A 14,707-nucleotide genomic window follows, 5' to 3' on the forward strand; every position below is an offset into this window, starting at 1 on the left:
GTATGTGAAGGGCTGGGTATAGGATTCCTGACTGCAGGCTGCTTCACTCAGCTCAGGAGAAGGTTTATGGTGTTGTAATAGGAGGTGGAGCAGTGATTTTATGAATTGTGTACTCCAATGGGACTTGAGAAGGAGACTTTCTAACTCAAGCACTTTGCACCTTGGGGCAAGAGTTGTTCTGCCTCAATCCTCCACTGAAAACCTGGAACAGCAGTGCGTGTTTTCTCTCCTCTTATTTGATCTATTTGCAGCATAACGCCTGGTATGGTTTCTAGTGATATCTGGCATTGAATTGTGGGATGTGGTTGCAACGTAAGATGAACTATAATAATTCTACCACAAATATTTGTTGCCTGCTCAGATTCTTATGTCATGTCTATTGTGTCTAGTACCTGGGCTCTCAGGATTTTAGCATGACTTTCTCTTTCCTTCCTTCCTTTGAAACGTTGAGATGTGTCCAGCTGTACTGTATGACTAAGGGGATCTATTTTTCTTTCTAAAGATTGATCAATTGTTTTTTAGAATATATGTGAACGAGGCAACTGCTGTTCTTCTCCAGCAGTTGCCTTTCTGGTCCTGTTTTTCTCTTATCTCATTTTTATTTAAAAAAATAGGAGAGGAGACCTCTTAGAAGAGAGGTCTTAGAAGAGAACACCAACAGTGCAGAATGAGCTGATTCTATGAGATATGGGACTGACTATGACCAGATTTTTTTTCTAGGCTCTTGGGGTCACTTCATAATGGAGATATTCCAGAAACATCCTCTGGCTGTTCCTTTTGGTTGCTCCCCAAAACCTGTGGCTCAGTTGATTAGTTGTGGCATAAGATGTGTCTTACCTGTGCCAGTGTAAGAGCTACTGCATAGAGAGAAGGAGCCTCCCAGAAAGGACCTGAGAGCATGGAAGCCTCATGGAAAGCTGCTGGGAGGATGAGCAATTATGGCAGGATGAATGAAAATTAAGTGACCACACAAATTATCTCACCTGAGATTTTTCTTTTTCTTGATACTGGTTTACTAATGATACAATTCTAGGGATGACTTTCCCTTTTTTTTTTTTGATGTGCAGGCAGGTAAGCACTAGGGCAGAAAAATAGAAACATTCAAATCATACGTTATTTGAGTAATAAGATACGTCAGGGCATGAATGATGAGATATTAATCCATGATAGTGTGTGACTAGGCAATAATTTAAATGTCATGAGTTAAGCAGTTGTGTGTTTTATTGGAATTATAAAATTTTATTAGAAAAATGTAGGTGAGGAGGGGAAGGTTTCTCACCAAACCTCTCCCTTCGTGTTAGGGATGGATTTTGAATTATCAGATGCAAGACACCGGGATGTTTATAAGGCTGTGAATAGGAGCACGAAGTCTTTCTTTCCCATGTGCTGTGGGTGATCAGAGGGGACAGGTCTGATCATCAGGCTGAATCAGGTGTGCCTGGTGTCCCCTTCTCCCTGCCTTGCTGTGAGTGGCCGTTCAGCACCACGGACAGGGGCCCTCCCGGCCTCCAGCCCCAGCTTCCCACCCGGGCCCCCTTCCCCGTGGCTTTGTCTCTGGTTCCCATCCTCCAGCCCGGGTCTGCCCTTTGTCCCACTGACCGGGCTTCTCGGTCTCCCAGCCTCCAGGTTTTCAGGCTTCCTGCCTCCAACCCTCCTGTTCTCTCTGCCTGCAGCTGGGCTTTCCAGCTTCCAAGCAGCCCCAGCCACCCTGCCTGCAGCACAGGCCTTCTCTGCTTGCAGCCAAGCCTCCCTGCTTGCACTGAAGCCTCCTGTTTTCCCTGACTCTTGCTCATCCCCAGCCTGCAGCGTGCTCTCCTTTCTCTTAGAACCTTTCCCTTTTCCTTCTGGCCCCCGCTAAGCCCCCCTAAAGCGATGAGTGGAGCAGCACTTGCGCATGCCTGGCTGCAGGTGCAAGCTGTGTCTAGCAATAAGGTGTGAGTTCACCTGAGGAATGACCTGCCTGGTTTCACTGCCAGCAGCACTTCCATTCTTCCATCTTTCCCTCTGTATGAAGCAAGTCTTCTGAGATGTCTGCTTGACAGATGCAATATAAACTTTCTGAACTGCAGTGGCTCCTGGCACTGGCTTTGTTCTGCAGCAGGAATGGAGTCATCCTGCAGCACTACTACCCGGCAGCTGTCTGTGGGTTTCTCACATGAGAAGTTTACTAGGAGAACTGGCATTTGACCTCACTGTAACCGCAGCTCGTGGAGCTTGGTTAAATGTTTGTTGAATCCAGTTGTGCTTGTTGATAATTGTGAGTAATTTGCTATCATGGAATAATGAAGGAATGCTTGCTGCAGTCTGAAGCACTCTGTGCTTCATGGTGATTATGCTTTTCATTTGAAAATACTCCTCATGATGACCGAGGTTTGTAGATAAAGGGTGGAGGAAATAAACTTCTCTTTTTTATGTACAACATGTTTTGAGAAGAACAGGAAATATGCAGCCCCTTTCTTTGGATATTCCTGTGAATTTTTTGACGGAACTAATTGTGAAGGACAAAACATGTTTCTGCTTTCAGTGTGGTTATGAGTGAGGATTGCAGTAAGCAGGATGTGCTGGACTCTGGCTGCCTTTAGTAGCTGTAGGCAACTCTCTGCTCAGAACAGTACTCCCCTGCGTGTGCTCAACTGCTGCAAACAGGCACATTTCTGCTCCAAACCCCGAGCTCAGGTGTGCCCCTAGGTGCTGCTGCCTCCCTGCTCCCCATCCCCATGGGTCCCTGGAGAGAGCTGTGAGCAGGCTCTCTGCTTGATGTTGTCTGTCTCCCAGGTTGAGTGTTTATCTTGCCATTTGATGCGGCATAGCTGGAGCATATCAGCATCACCTCCTGCTGAGGATGGGAGCCTCTGTGATGCACAGTAGGTGGCAGCTGCCAGCTCTACTGGCTGACAGTGCGGTCCCTTTGGTGGAATGCAGTCCCACTGGAGGTGCATGATCCCAGCTCTACCTTCTCCTTCCCCACGTGTGCCCCACGGATCTGCTCCCTCGGGGTGTCATAGAATCATAAAATAGCTTGGTTTGGAAGGGACCTTAAAGGTCATCTGTGTGTCCAGCTGGTTGATCCCAAGCTCTGCTGTGCTCAGCAGGGATGCGGGCTGGGTGCTGTGGGCTAATGGCAAGCTTTCTTTTCATTAGCTGGTGTAAACACAGCTCTTTGGCAGCAGCCTCCTTTTCTGAGCCTGGGAAGACTGTATTTCCTTTTATCTATAATTTAGTGAAGTGTCAAGCCACAGAAGTTGCAACAGTAATAAGCTGCAGAGGAAACTTATTTTTTTTTGCTGAAAAGGTGGGTTTCATTCCAGGGCTGTGGCTTTTTCATGCTTCTTCTGTAAGGGATGATGGCTGCCTGTGCAGCCTCCCTTGCAGTGCATTCATGCAACCTTCCTTGGGAAGCTCACAGGCTTTCCAGCTCTTTTCCCATACAGTATCTGCATGGCCAGGCAAACTGGGGGTGAGCTGTGTAAAATGTCATGGGGAAAATGGATCTGGTGGGGAGATGGAGGATTGTCTGGGGTAGGGAGGAAGTGTGTGTGTGAGTTCATGAGATGTAAGTATAAGGGAGAAATGGGTTTGCTAGAAAATACTTGGGAACAGTGCTTCTATATTAACCAGAACCTTCCTCTCCTCCTTCAACATGGCTTTGGAGGCAATATTAGAGTCTTCCTAATTATTTTTCTTGGACGAGTTTTGCGATCCTGATGATATTAATTATTCTTAAAGGTCAACAGCACTTACTTGAATCCCCTTCTGTTCTATCATGTAATCAGTTAATTAATTGGAAACCATTTAGCAGTGTCTGCTGAGAGCTTAGCCTGCCTAATGCCCTGTTGTTTTGCTGTTGCTGGGAGATATAGGCGTGTGTGTGTATATATATATATTCATCTTCATACCCTTCCTTTCTTCAGAGCCTCTGCTTGCAGATTCCTCATCACTGTCCCAGACTCCCTCTGCCTCTGGCAGCTCCCCAAGGCAGACAAATCTATGCTCAGGCATAGCTGTTACTGTTCCCTTTACTAACCCCTGCAAGAGCAGTGTGTGAGATTATTCAGGGCTCATTGATTTCTGGGCATTCAATTAAGTGCATGTGTGGGAGAACTATTTTTAATATAAATTTGATGCAAGAGCCCTGCAACAGCTGAGAGTACAGCCCTCACTGGGATGGGAGAGGGAGGACAAGACCCCATCCCAGGGCTCTTGTGTGCACCTTGCCCAGCTCCCGCATCCATGGGGTGCCTCCTAGCTGGAGTGGGGCGCCCACCCCTAATGTTTTAGCATACCCATGGGAGACACAGTGGGAAACACGTGGGATTCTAGGAGGTTGTATATCTGCAGTCTGGTGTCCCTGTGTGTATGGAGATGTTAGGAAATGTCCCTTAAGGTACTTTCCATCCCATGCTGTCTCCTTGCGCTGTGTCTCAGTACAGCAGGGGTGATTTTTATCATGCAGCCGTCTGGTTTGCTTGGGCCTGCTGGAAACCTGTGAGTGGGAGGCATTCCCCAGCTGTTTTCTGTTCCTATCTGGAAGAAACATGCAATTTGAAGCAAACAGGCAGGGTAAAGCCAGCCCCTTGCTGGAGTTGTCAGCTGGCAACCCTTGTTCTCAATCAGCACAACTCTCCAATACCTTTGCTGGGTATCAAAGCAGGAGAAAAGCCCAGTGTACAGTTATTCTAGATGTAATGGACCTAAAATGACTCCAGGCTGGGAGAGAAGAAGAAGGGTTGGTGCAAAGCATCTCTGAGGATACCTCAGCTGTGAGAGGACAGCCATAGGGACGGGCTCTTGCCTGTTGCAGGTTAATTTTCTTTTCCTTGAGTGGGAGATTGGCATGTTTTGTGGATGCTGCTGAACTCTGCCTTGCGGGGAAGCTGGCAGGCAAAAGGAAAGCAACTGCAGGGCTAACCTCTCTTTTAACCTTTCCTCGAGTCCTCTGGGAGCCCAGATGTCTTCAGAGAAGAGCAGTGTAAACAGCATACAATGACAACAGGAGGGCCAGATCTCCTCCTTTTGATCCATCTTGAAGCATAGGGGATGATATTACCCACATCTGCTGTCCACTTCTCATCTGTGCCATGCGCAGAACCAAAACTGTGAGCAACGATGAGCTTTGAGGGACGATGCGTCTCCATCAAAGCTTAGTGCAGCTGGGAGGTGCCTCAGATGAGATGAGTTGGAGGGTGTGAAGGCATCATGGAGATGGCCTTTGAGGGCTTTGGGCTGGGCTGCAGGCTGTTGGCAGAGGCGGTGGGAGGAGAGGTGCAGAGCAGATGTGCTGGGATCTGCCAGAGCCGTGGTGCCACACGCCCCTGCCCTGCTATGTTCTACAGCTTCTGCGTTACTATGCTGTTATTTAAAGAACAGTGTGGAGGAGTTGCCCCTCTCCACCCCCTTCCATCCTGTTTCAGTGGCATTTGGGATTTACAAATTATGATCTCGGAACTAGGAGGTGCAAAGGGATGCTGGGCTGTCCCTCTCTGGTGTCACATCTTTTGGGCATAGTGGGTGCGTACTTGAGGTGGCAGGGCCCCCACTGGTGATGCTCTCCTTTAATACAGGAGGTCTTGAGTTTGGGAGATTATCACAAATTTTGGCAATTAGAACAAGAAATAGCTGGGGGGGGGGGGAATGATGTGATAATAGGATGTGATGTGTGAGTTCAGATGCCTTGTAAAGCATGGTACGATATTTTTGGATGCATTTGGGAGCAAGGGGAGTTATGGTGTCCACACTCACAATGGCAATTTGGACCTTGGTGGCTATTTTATTCTGCTGTGGCTTGGGCCAGTAAAGACCTGGGCACTGCTGACTTACCTAGCTGTATTTTCCATGTGTGAGGTCCGTGTGTGCTGGGCACTCTCTGATGCTTTGCAGGCTCTGGTTCAGGTGTGTCCTGCTGGGGCTTTGTGTTGAGCTATGGGAGGTTTCAACTGAGTCCAGCGCTTGCAGAGTCTGCTTTGTGGTGAGGTCTGTATGTGTTTCTGCAGCTTCTGGGACTGGCTGGGGATAAATCTAACACATTAAGGAAAGACATCCAGTTTTGTGGAAGGCAGCTGGGGAGGTATGATGTATGCCCTGCCTCTGATTCGTGCCAGGCGCTTGCTTGAGTTCCTCCAACCCTGGCTGCTTTGTTCCGTGAATCCCATGATCAGAACTTCCAGAGTGGCACCGTGTTATTAAAATGCGTAGGAAACTTCCCCCATGCACAATTGGATGCCTCATGGTAGAAATGAGGGTGAGTGGAGGAGGGACAGGCAAGCAGAGTCCCTCCCCAGCAGCGCTTCAGACATCACGTTGGACTAAACTGCATAATATAACTTACAGTTTAATTACAGGGGCTCTAGCTTGTTGGTGTCATTAATGAGGCATCCAGCTTAATTTAGCTGAATAAAAATGGCTTTAATAGTGGGAACTCTTTTGGCAGCAGGGTAATTGAGAGAAAAGAAGAACATGCTGTTTCCTCTTTCACAAAAGACCACTTGCTCTGGGCTGCATGGATCTGGGATCGTCTCCTGATCAGGGTGGTGAGGCACTGGACAGGTTGCCCAGAGAGGTGGTGGGTGCCCCATCCCTGCAGACACCCAAGGTCAGGCTGGACAGGCTCTGAGCACCTGATCGGCTGTAGGTGTCCTTGTTCAGTGTGATAGAATTGGACCAGATGGTCTTGAAGGGTCCCTTCCAACTCAAATAATTCTGTGATTCTAAGCACAGGAGTGAGGGTCCTGTGCGGAAGGTGATGCTCTCCTAATCCCCACATGTCCCTCATGCACAAGGACCAAAAGGAGTGGCCCTCATTCCTCAGCCAGATTGCCACACCTGTGTCCTGAGACGGACTCTGGTTTGCCAGTGTAAAATCCACAGAGAAGGTGTTTTGCTTCTCTCCCAGGTGTCTCCTTGACACGTGATGTGCCATATTTTATTACAGGTGGAGCTGATGCTCGGGCTGTTATAAAGGTTGTCTGGCACGCTCTGCTACATGATTGTTTCCACTTTCCTATAACTGCCAGATTTTAATTGCTCAGGCTGAAGTTTTCTGTGTTGGGTGTCTGCTCCTGGCTCAATCCATTTTTTTTTTTCTGATGATTTCTGTCTGGTTTCAAACAAAACCTGCTCGGATGGCTGAGGCAGCGGGTAGAGGGAAAATGGGCTGTTGGGCTTAAGCCAGAAAACACTGGTGTGATGCTGCCATCCAGGGTACCCACACCCTCCTTTTGTGGAAGGAGGAAATCTGCTTGTCAAAGAGCAGGTTGTGCAGAAAAGGCTCAATTTTGCATTCTCCATGCAAGTGTGCCAATATTCAAATGAGTTTAAAAATACTCTGCTATTGCTTGGTGACTTCTGTGGTGCTCCCAGGTAAATGGTCTGGGTGTTTCAGGAGTTCTATGAGCTTTTTGGTCTTGTGGCACCCAGTTTTATTTCTCCAGGACTTTATAGAGGCAGAACAGTTCTTGATCTAGTTGGAGGGAGTTTTGCAGAGGATATCTGGGAGCAAGTAGAGGAGATAAGGGGCAGCAGCACTTGTTAGGACCCTGGGAATGGGAGGATGCAAGGGCTCAGGAGGTCATAGGACATGAAGAATGAGATCATAGAAGCATTAAGGTTGGAAATACCACTAAGATTATCTAGTCCAACCATGAACTCATGAGGAGTGCTTGGGAGTGGTTTGGAGAACAAGAAGTGGAAGATAGTATCTGGCCATAGAAGCAATGGGGACCTGGCAGTGAAAAGGGACTTTTGGCCTGGGAAACTCACTGTGCATGGCCACAGAGCAGAGGAAACTTTACAAGAGCTGAATTGGTTATAAAATGCCATTGCTCTGTTCACCCGTGGAGCCATAATTTAATCTCCTCGTGTGCATGTACTGTGATACTATCTCTAATTACATAATCACATGCTATTTTCCCCAGGAAGCCTGCCCCATCCAGCACAGGGGATGGATCTATTCTGGGGAGAGATTGGGGCTGTGCAGGGAGGTTTTCCTGTAGCAGCTCTGTATCTTCTGCCGCAAAAGTCGGCAGGTGGACTCAGTGCATGCATTAAAGAAAGGGACTGGGTTTTAGGTGTTTGGCTTTGTGACCTGAGTGACGTATTTTTACATTATATTTGTGGATGTGGTCCCTTTCTGTCTCCACACTGATATCAAGGCCTTGTACAAGGACCTTACTGACACAGTAAATGTCTGACACAACTGGGGCAAGGTCAGATGTGTGCGAGTGAGGACACATCTTGCCTAGTGCTCAGCGTGGGTTGTGGCATTATGGGGTGAGATGTGGGTGGTAGGAGTTGGTTCCAAGGGCTGAGGGAGAAAAGCTGAGCACATCTGCATGGCAAAGATTCTTGCGTTAGGGAGGACGTTTCCTTCCTCTATCTCCCTGTGCCCTAAATTGTAATAACATGATCATGCTATTTTTGATTCCCTTATTTGCGTGGAAAGCCTGTTGTTTTTTCTCTTCTCTTTCAGAATCCAATTTTCTCTTGACATTTCTGCCTAATGTAGCAAAACATGACCTTTGAGAAAGGACATTCTAGCAAGACTCACTCCCTCCTCTGCATCTCTGCCTCTCTCCCACATTTTGCTGTCTCTCATGCATCCCCTGTTACACTTCCCTCTCCTCTCTGTGTAGGGGGAGGGAGTGTACTGTCTCACTTCTCTCTAGCAGTGATCTGCTCCTTCTCCTCCTACTTTTCATCTGTCTTTGCAAACTTCCCAGGTGCTGAGTGCTCCAGAGTGGATAAAGGAAAGAGTTTTGCAATTTTTTTTTTTTACTTTTCCTCTGCGTAACATCACCTGCTATTTTTGCCACCTCCCTAAACTTTGTTGAAGGCTGTAAGCAATTTGTCTACAGCCCTAGAAATGGGGGGAATCTTAGTCATGCGAAATGAGGTGCCTGTGGTTTGCAGTGGTTTACACAGCAGGGCAGTCTGAGAGGCATGGGCAGAATGTAGTGATGCAGCACTGTGCTGTTGGGGTGTATGGGATTGTGTGTCTGCCACGCTTATGGAGAGCCATTGGGATGCTGGTTTGGTGTCAGAGCTACAGTGACTTCCCCATTCCTAACTGTAGCATTTTGGAGCAGGGATTTGTGGGGAGGCTCAGTAGCAGATGGGATGGATTCGGAGCTCCCAATGGGATGGGAACTGATGGCAGTGGAACCGTGCTCAGTGAGGGAAGTAAGGAGTCACCTCCTGTGTTTCCTGGAGCTCTGGATGCTAGCACAGATATGGGCAGATCTGGGATTCTGCCAACACCCCTCTGCTCACCCCAGGCATCCCCAGGAAGGCTGCCCGCTGCAGACAGCAATTTCCTTATCTTGTTGCGCTGCCGGAAATCCAAGGCTCTTCTCCTTGCGTGGCTGCCTCCTCCCTGCCTGGCCTGCCCCCAAAACATCTTTTCTCTTTTGCTTTTAGTAATTCTTAGTTTGATTTTTGCACTCTTTTATCCCCCCGGCTTCCAGCCGAAGAGGCGATATCTGTTGGGTTGCAAGGCTCTCCCAGGTAGATGAGATTTATGTTTCTGCAAGTTTGGGCAGATGGAGAGAGGGATAGGGAGCTGTTAGCTGCTGTGGTGGTGATACCCCTGGGTGCAAGCAGCAAACAGCCATAACGGGATACTTCTAATGCACGGCTACTAGGTACCATATGATAGTACCTTAGGTAATCATTGTTCTGTTGTTACGGCTCGGATGTTAATACTTTTAACGTGACAGTTTTACTTAATTTTTTGTTCAGCGTACAAAATTAGACTTGTTCTTTCTGCTTATGGTTGGTTGAGCTCCAGATTCACAGGCAAGAATCAGGCAAATCTTACTGTTTGAATTATTACTATTATTTCTTCTAGCACTGCAGCAGGATATAAACCACTCTCTCCTGTGAGGGAGGGGGAGGGGAGCGGGAATAAAATACAACAAGGAACTTCCATTCAGGTTCACCTTCATTAAAGTCTCTCATTAGGAAACCTAAAATTGGGTCCTAAACTGCTTGACAGCTCTGTAGGGGATCATGGGCCCTGTGGTGGCAGTAGGGCCGCATGCAGGAGGAATTATTTACCATGACTCCTTTTTTCTTGTTCATTTTCAGAGACCTCTCTGGTAACCGGCTCACCACCCTGTCATGGCAACTCTTCCAGACGCTGCGGCTCTTTGACCTGTAAGTTCCATCCCGGAGGTTCCTCCTGGAAGAAAAGGGGAGGCTGAGAGGAGGATCTTTAAATAGAGCTATTTTGAAACCTGTGAATAATTATCTAAAACTCCATTGGGCAGCACCTTCCTCGGGAGGGTTTCCTAGCTATGGGAGCATCAGAGCAGAACTGCTTCTCTTTTAGTGTTTGCAGTGGCTGGCTAATTAACGTCAGGATGATGAACAAGTCATCCTTGGGGTAGTAAATGGTTGACTAATGCTGGGAACACATAAGGCATGCTCACTGGGCAAGATTTTGAGTGGATCTTCTCAAAGACTTGGTCCTCGCAGTTGGTGTTACCCTCCAACTGATATTTTTTTAGCTCCTGGCCAAGCTTTAGAAACTGCCTTGATTTTGGGTGGATGACTCCCTTGATCTCTAGCAATTGAGGTACCTGCCAGCTCCCATGTGCATGATGAAATAGCGTCCCTCCTGGGGCACCAGTGGCCTTCAGCCTGTTGAATTATTGATGGAGCGTTCAGCGCTGTGCTTGAAGAATAAATGGACATGAAATCAATGGAGTGTTGCCCCGATGACCTGTTTTGTTGGATTTTAGAAATAGTTGTTTGGTAGGTATAAAAATATATATATATGTAGGATTTCTCCCAGAGGATCCTGGGAAGCTCCATTCATCCTCACCGATGATCAATAGAGCTGTAAGCTGGAAGTGACTTATGAAAGAATAAAGACAGTCTTTCAAGTGGGAGTAAGTGTGTTATCACCGGTGTTGCTGCGGTGTATTTTATTTCTGTCAAATTGTTAAATGAAAAATACTAATAGTGATATTAGAAATAGAGGAACGCCCTTCTGATGGGGAATCTGGCTTGCAAACGTAAAATGCTGAACTTGGAATTTGTCCCCTCGCTGATTGCTCTAAATATTTTTAAAGCCTGGCTTGGGTTTCAAGTTTAATAGCATGAGTCATTTGTATTCTTAGACCTTTACTTATTATCATTGCACTGTTAGGCAAAATTCAAATTGATGGTTGCTGCCCCCAGAGCGACCCAAGTGTGGAGGTGCAAGAGGGGCTGCAGTCCATTGGCAGAGCCTGGGGTCGCAGTGGTCCTGCAGATAAATGGCGATGTTTCCAATGTGGCTCATTTCTGTTGTTTCATTTCACTTGTTCATATATATTATATATATATATATCAATTTGGGTGTGCCTCAGGTCTGCCAAAACAAATGGGGCTCAAAAGACCAATGCCAGACAAAGAGGGAACTGAGATGCTGCTGTTTGGGCACTGAAGGGTGTGTACCCAACCAGATGCTGAATACATCCATAGTGAGCAGCGGATGCTGGCAGGGAAACTGGTGTGCTGGAGGTGGCTCCAGTCTATGTCAGCTGAGTCACTCGGGGCCAGGGCTCTGCAGCCTGGCAAAGGGAAATGAAGTGAATGGTTTGGCTCCTGTTGGAACTGTGCTCAGAGCTGTGCTCAGAGATAACGAGCCCTGATTGATGAAAGAAGTAATGTGGGTAGGCACATGGGAAATCACGGGGATGGGTAATAGGAAGGGAGATGGGAGATGGGACAGCCATTCTGTCATGAATTGTGTTGTCAGCAGTTTCATTGGAGAGTCTTGGCAGTGCCCAGCTTGGCTGGTCATCTCTGCCACTGTGCTCTGAAAGGCTTCTTGGCATCGCTCTGTGGCACAGGCTCAAGTGATCGACGAGAATCCTGTCTCGGGGCTGAGCTGGAATGAGGGCCTGGATAAGTTTATTTTCTTCTGAAGAAGTGCTTTGTGACTGATATTTCTTGTCATGTGTCCCCTCTGGGTTCCTCATCACTATGGAGCCCCTTCCACGTCAGCACAGGTAGGATGTACCAGAATAACGTGATGCTGCTGCTTCCCAAAGCAAGAAAGAAGAGGAATGTTTCAGCTGATACCCACTGGGAAGCTGCTGTTGATGTGCTTGCAGTGTCCCTCCTATGGCCAGGAAACTGCTGAACTTTGGATGTGTTTGAGAGAGAAGATCACATGGGAATGTAGCCTAAGCTATGGACTCTGAATAATCATCTACATAAAGAAGCTGGAAATGAAGGTAAATATTTCTCTTGTGGAATGGTCATGGTCCTGAGCATTAGAGCTTTTAAAGAAAAGTAAGTCTCCAGGCTGCAGAGAAATTAGGAAAGGATGTGCAAAAGTGGAAATTTTTTTTTGTAATTTTTTTTTAGAAATGCAGAGGATGGATGAGTAGAAGACAGTTTTTTGGCATGCTGAGCACCAAGCAGGCTCCCAGAATTTGGAAGGGAAATGGAATATATGGCCTACATAAAGTGAGTGTGAAGCACTGGTGAAAACTAGGAAGGGAGTTACATGAAGGAGTTACATGAAGGATTTACATGAAAAATTTACATGAAGTCAAAACTTTTCTGGAGACGAAGAAGGTGGCAAGGAGCTGAGGCCTGTGCAGAGGCAGAAGCCCAAGGCTGGAGAGGATGGGAGGACTGTCTCTGACAAAGTTTTGGGATGGGAGGAGCTGCAACTGTGTGAGATGGAGATCTCCATATGGGAACATACAACCTGACAAAGCCATGGTGAACACTGAGGAGACGAGCAGAGTGCTAATGTGAAGATCATGCCATGCTATGAGAGCAGGCAGGTGAATGGGAACCTGGGGCTTGAAAGAGCTGCCAGTCTGCATTCAAGGCGTCTTGAGCTAGGAGTGATATTACTTTAAAGCAGAACCGCTGAACAGAATGGAGCTTTTCCACTGATGACTCACTGAAAGAAGGATGGCAAAAATGAGGCATGCTTCCAAAGAATATTATCTCTTTCTCCTTCTGGCCAGAACAAGACTTGGAATGGATTCCAGTAACTCCAGCCCTAATTCCCACGGCAGAAGCTGACCTTGACCGACAGGGCTGGAGCTAATGTGTGCACAGCTCTCCAAAGCCTGAAGCAAGCTGAGCGTGCACAAGGAAGCGTCTGACACTTGCAACAGCTCATAAACATCGGACTTAGAGCCTTTCTTATCCAGAAGTCACAGCTGGTTTCCTCTGTCATGTCCTTGGCTTCCTTTGTCACGTCCTCAGGGAGCTTAGGGCTGACATTTCAAGAAATTCCTTCCCGGAAAGGCCTAAGACTCTGGATCCAATTACCTCCTTGGTTGGATGAAATGCTGTAGTCCTGAACATCTTGCTGCTCTGCCTGGAGTGTCAGCATTTCTAATACAAGCAGTCCCTGCCAGCTCAGCCTGCAGTAAATTTCTACAATGCTACAGCAAGAGGCTTTGGGAACAGCATGGCAACCTCTCTGGTGTTATGAGCCCAGCTTGACGTATGTGCATCTAGCTTAAAAACTTACTGCCACCAGCAGTCACACTAATACAGCTATAGCTAGACGATGGTACTTGCCTGCTCCACGCTTCAGCTAATTAGGATGTTGGATACCACGTGTTGCTCCCTATCAGAGTTCTTCCCTTTGTGTCCCACCCCTTTCTAGCAGGGGGTGGAAACACCACCTGCACCCCCAAGAGAAGCACTAGTTCTGGGAAACAAACAGAAATGGAAGGTGAAAACAGGTTTAGTTCTCCACCCTCTGTGCACGCTTTAGTTCTTGAGCTTAGGGTAACGGGATGCGTCCCGAGGTATGAGAGCGTTTTAATTGCAAGTGTACCAAAGCTTAACAGCAGCTTTATATGAATGAAAACAGACAGTAGAAGTGTGGCCAACGATCTCAGCTGCTGCCCTTTGAGAGGCTGTAGCTGCAGACAGCTTTGTTTTAACTGATGAGACCTGGGATAGAGTGTGTGCCTTGGTTAGCTGCCTAGCCCAAGAAAATCACTCTGCTCTGGGTGTGAAGCTCTTCTACTTTGAATACTGGTGCTGGGCATGATTGTCCTCATTTCCTTCTGTCCCAAACTTGAGCACGGTGCTGGTGCCTCTGTGCCCAGATTTTGCCCTGATGTTTTGCCTGGTGGCTGATGGATTATGCTGGCCTGTGTGTAGATTTTGTCCCTTTATGGGCCAGTTCCTCTGGTGCAGAAAGCAGCTTTGCTTCTGTAAGGAGACCAGCGTGCCTGCAGCGTGATGCTCACTGCTTCTCACAGGCATTTTCTGTGTTAACGAGACCATCAGGAAGATGTGGGGGTGTGCAAAGCTCCTTGAGTGCCTGTAACCAAGAGGTGCTTTGGCAGCATTTCCAGGCTAAGGCTACGTGAGAGAAATACCCTTATCCTCTCAGCAATGGGCTGTGCTGAATGCACATGGAAAGGAGCCCCATGCTTTGGATGTCTCTGAGATGCTGATACACCCGGTAAGCACATAGAATCACAGAATATCCCTTGCTGGAAGGAACCCATTAGGATCACTGAGTCCATCAGACCATGCAGTAGAGGAGGTCTCTTGGCTGCTGCATGGTGATGTATCTCCAGCACAGGGGGCTGTCTTCTGACCAGCTAGTGGGGTTTTGCTCCTCGAGGTGCTTCTGGTGCCTAGTGATCTGTGCAAGCCGCAAAGCTGGGATAATGATGAGATCTGAGAAGAGCGATAGAGGTTTGTTTCTTTGGGCCGGTGTAGAGCAAAG

At 47.6% G+C, this 14,707-nt stretch overlaps 1 protein-coding gene across 6 annotated transcripts in view; it reads left to right on the plus strand.

The window, feature by feature from the left end:
* NTRK3 (neurotrophic receptor tyrosine kinase 3) overlaps nucleotides 1-14,707 on the plus strand; it is a 179,268-nt gene that overhangs the window by 32,585 nt on the left and 131,976 nt on the right. For all 6 annotated transcript variants that reach the window (XM_021407493.1, XM_021407496.1, XM_021407490.1 and 3 more), the window contains one exon: nucleotides 10,081-10,149. In XM_021407493.1, the coding sequence (XP_021263168.1) occupies nucleotides 10,081-10,149 (69 nt within the window). The remainder of the gene's footprint in view (nucleotides 1-10,080; nucleotides 10,150-14,707) is intronic.

Source organism: Numida meleagris, chromosome 9, assembly GCF_002078875.1.
Source record: "Numida meleagris isolate 19003 breed g44 Domestic line chromosome 9, NumMel1.0, whole genome shotgun sequence".
Lineage (NCBI taxonomy): Eukaryota > Metazoa > Chordata > Aves > Galliformes > Numididae > Numida > Numida meleagris.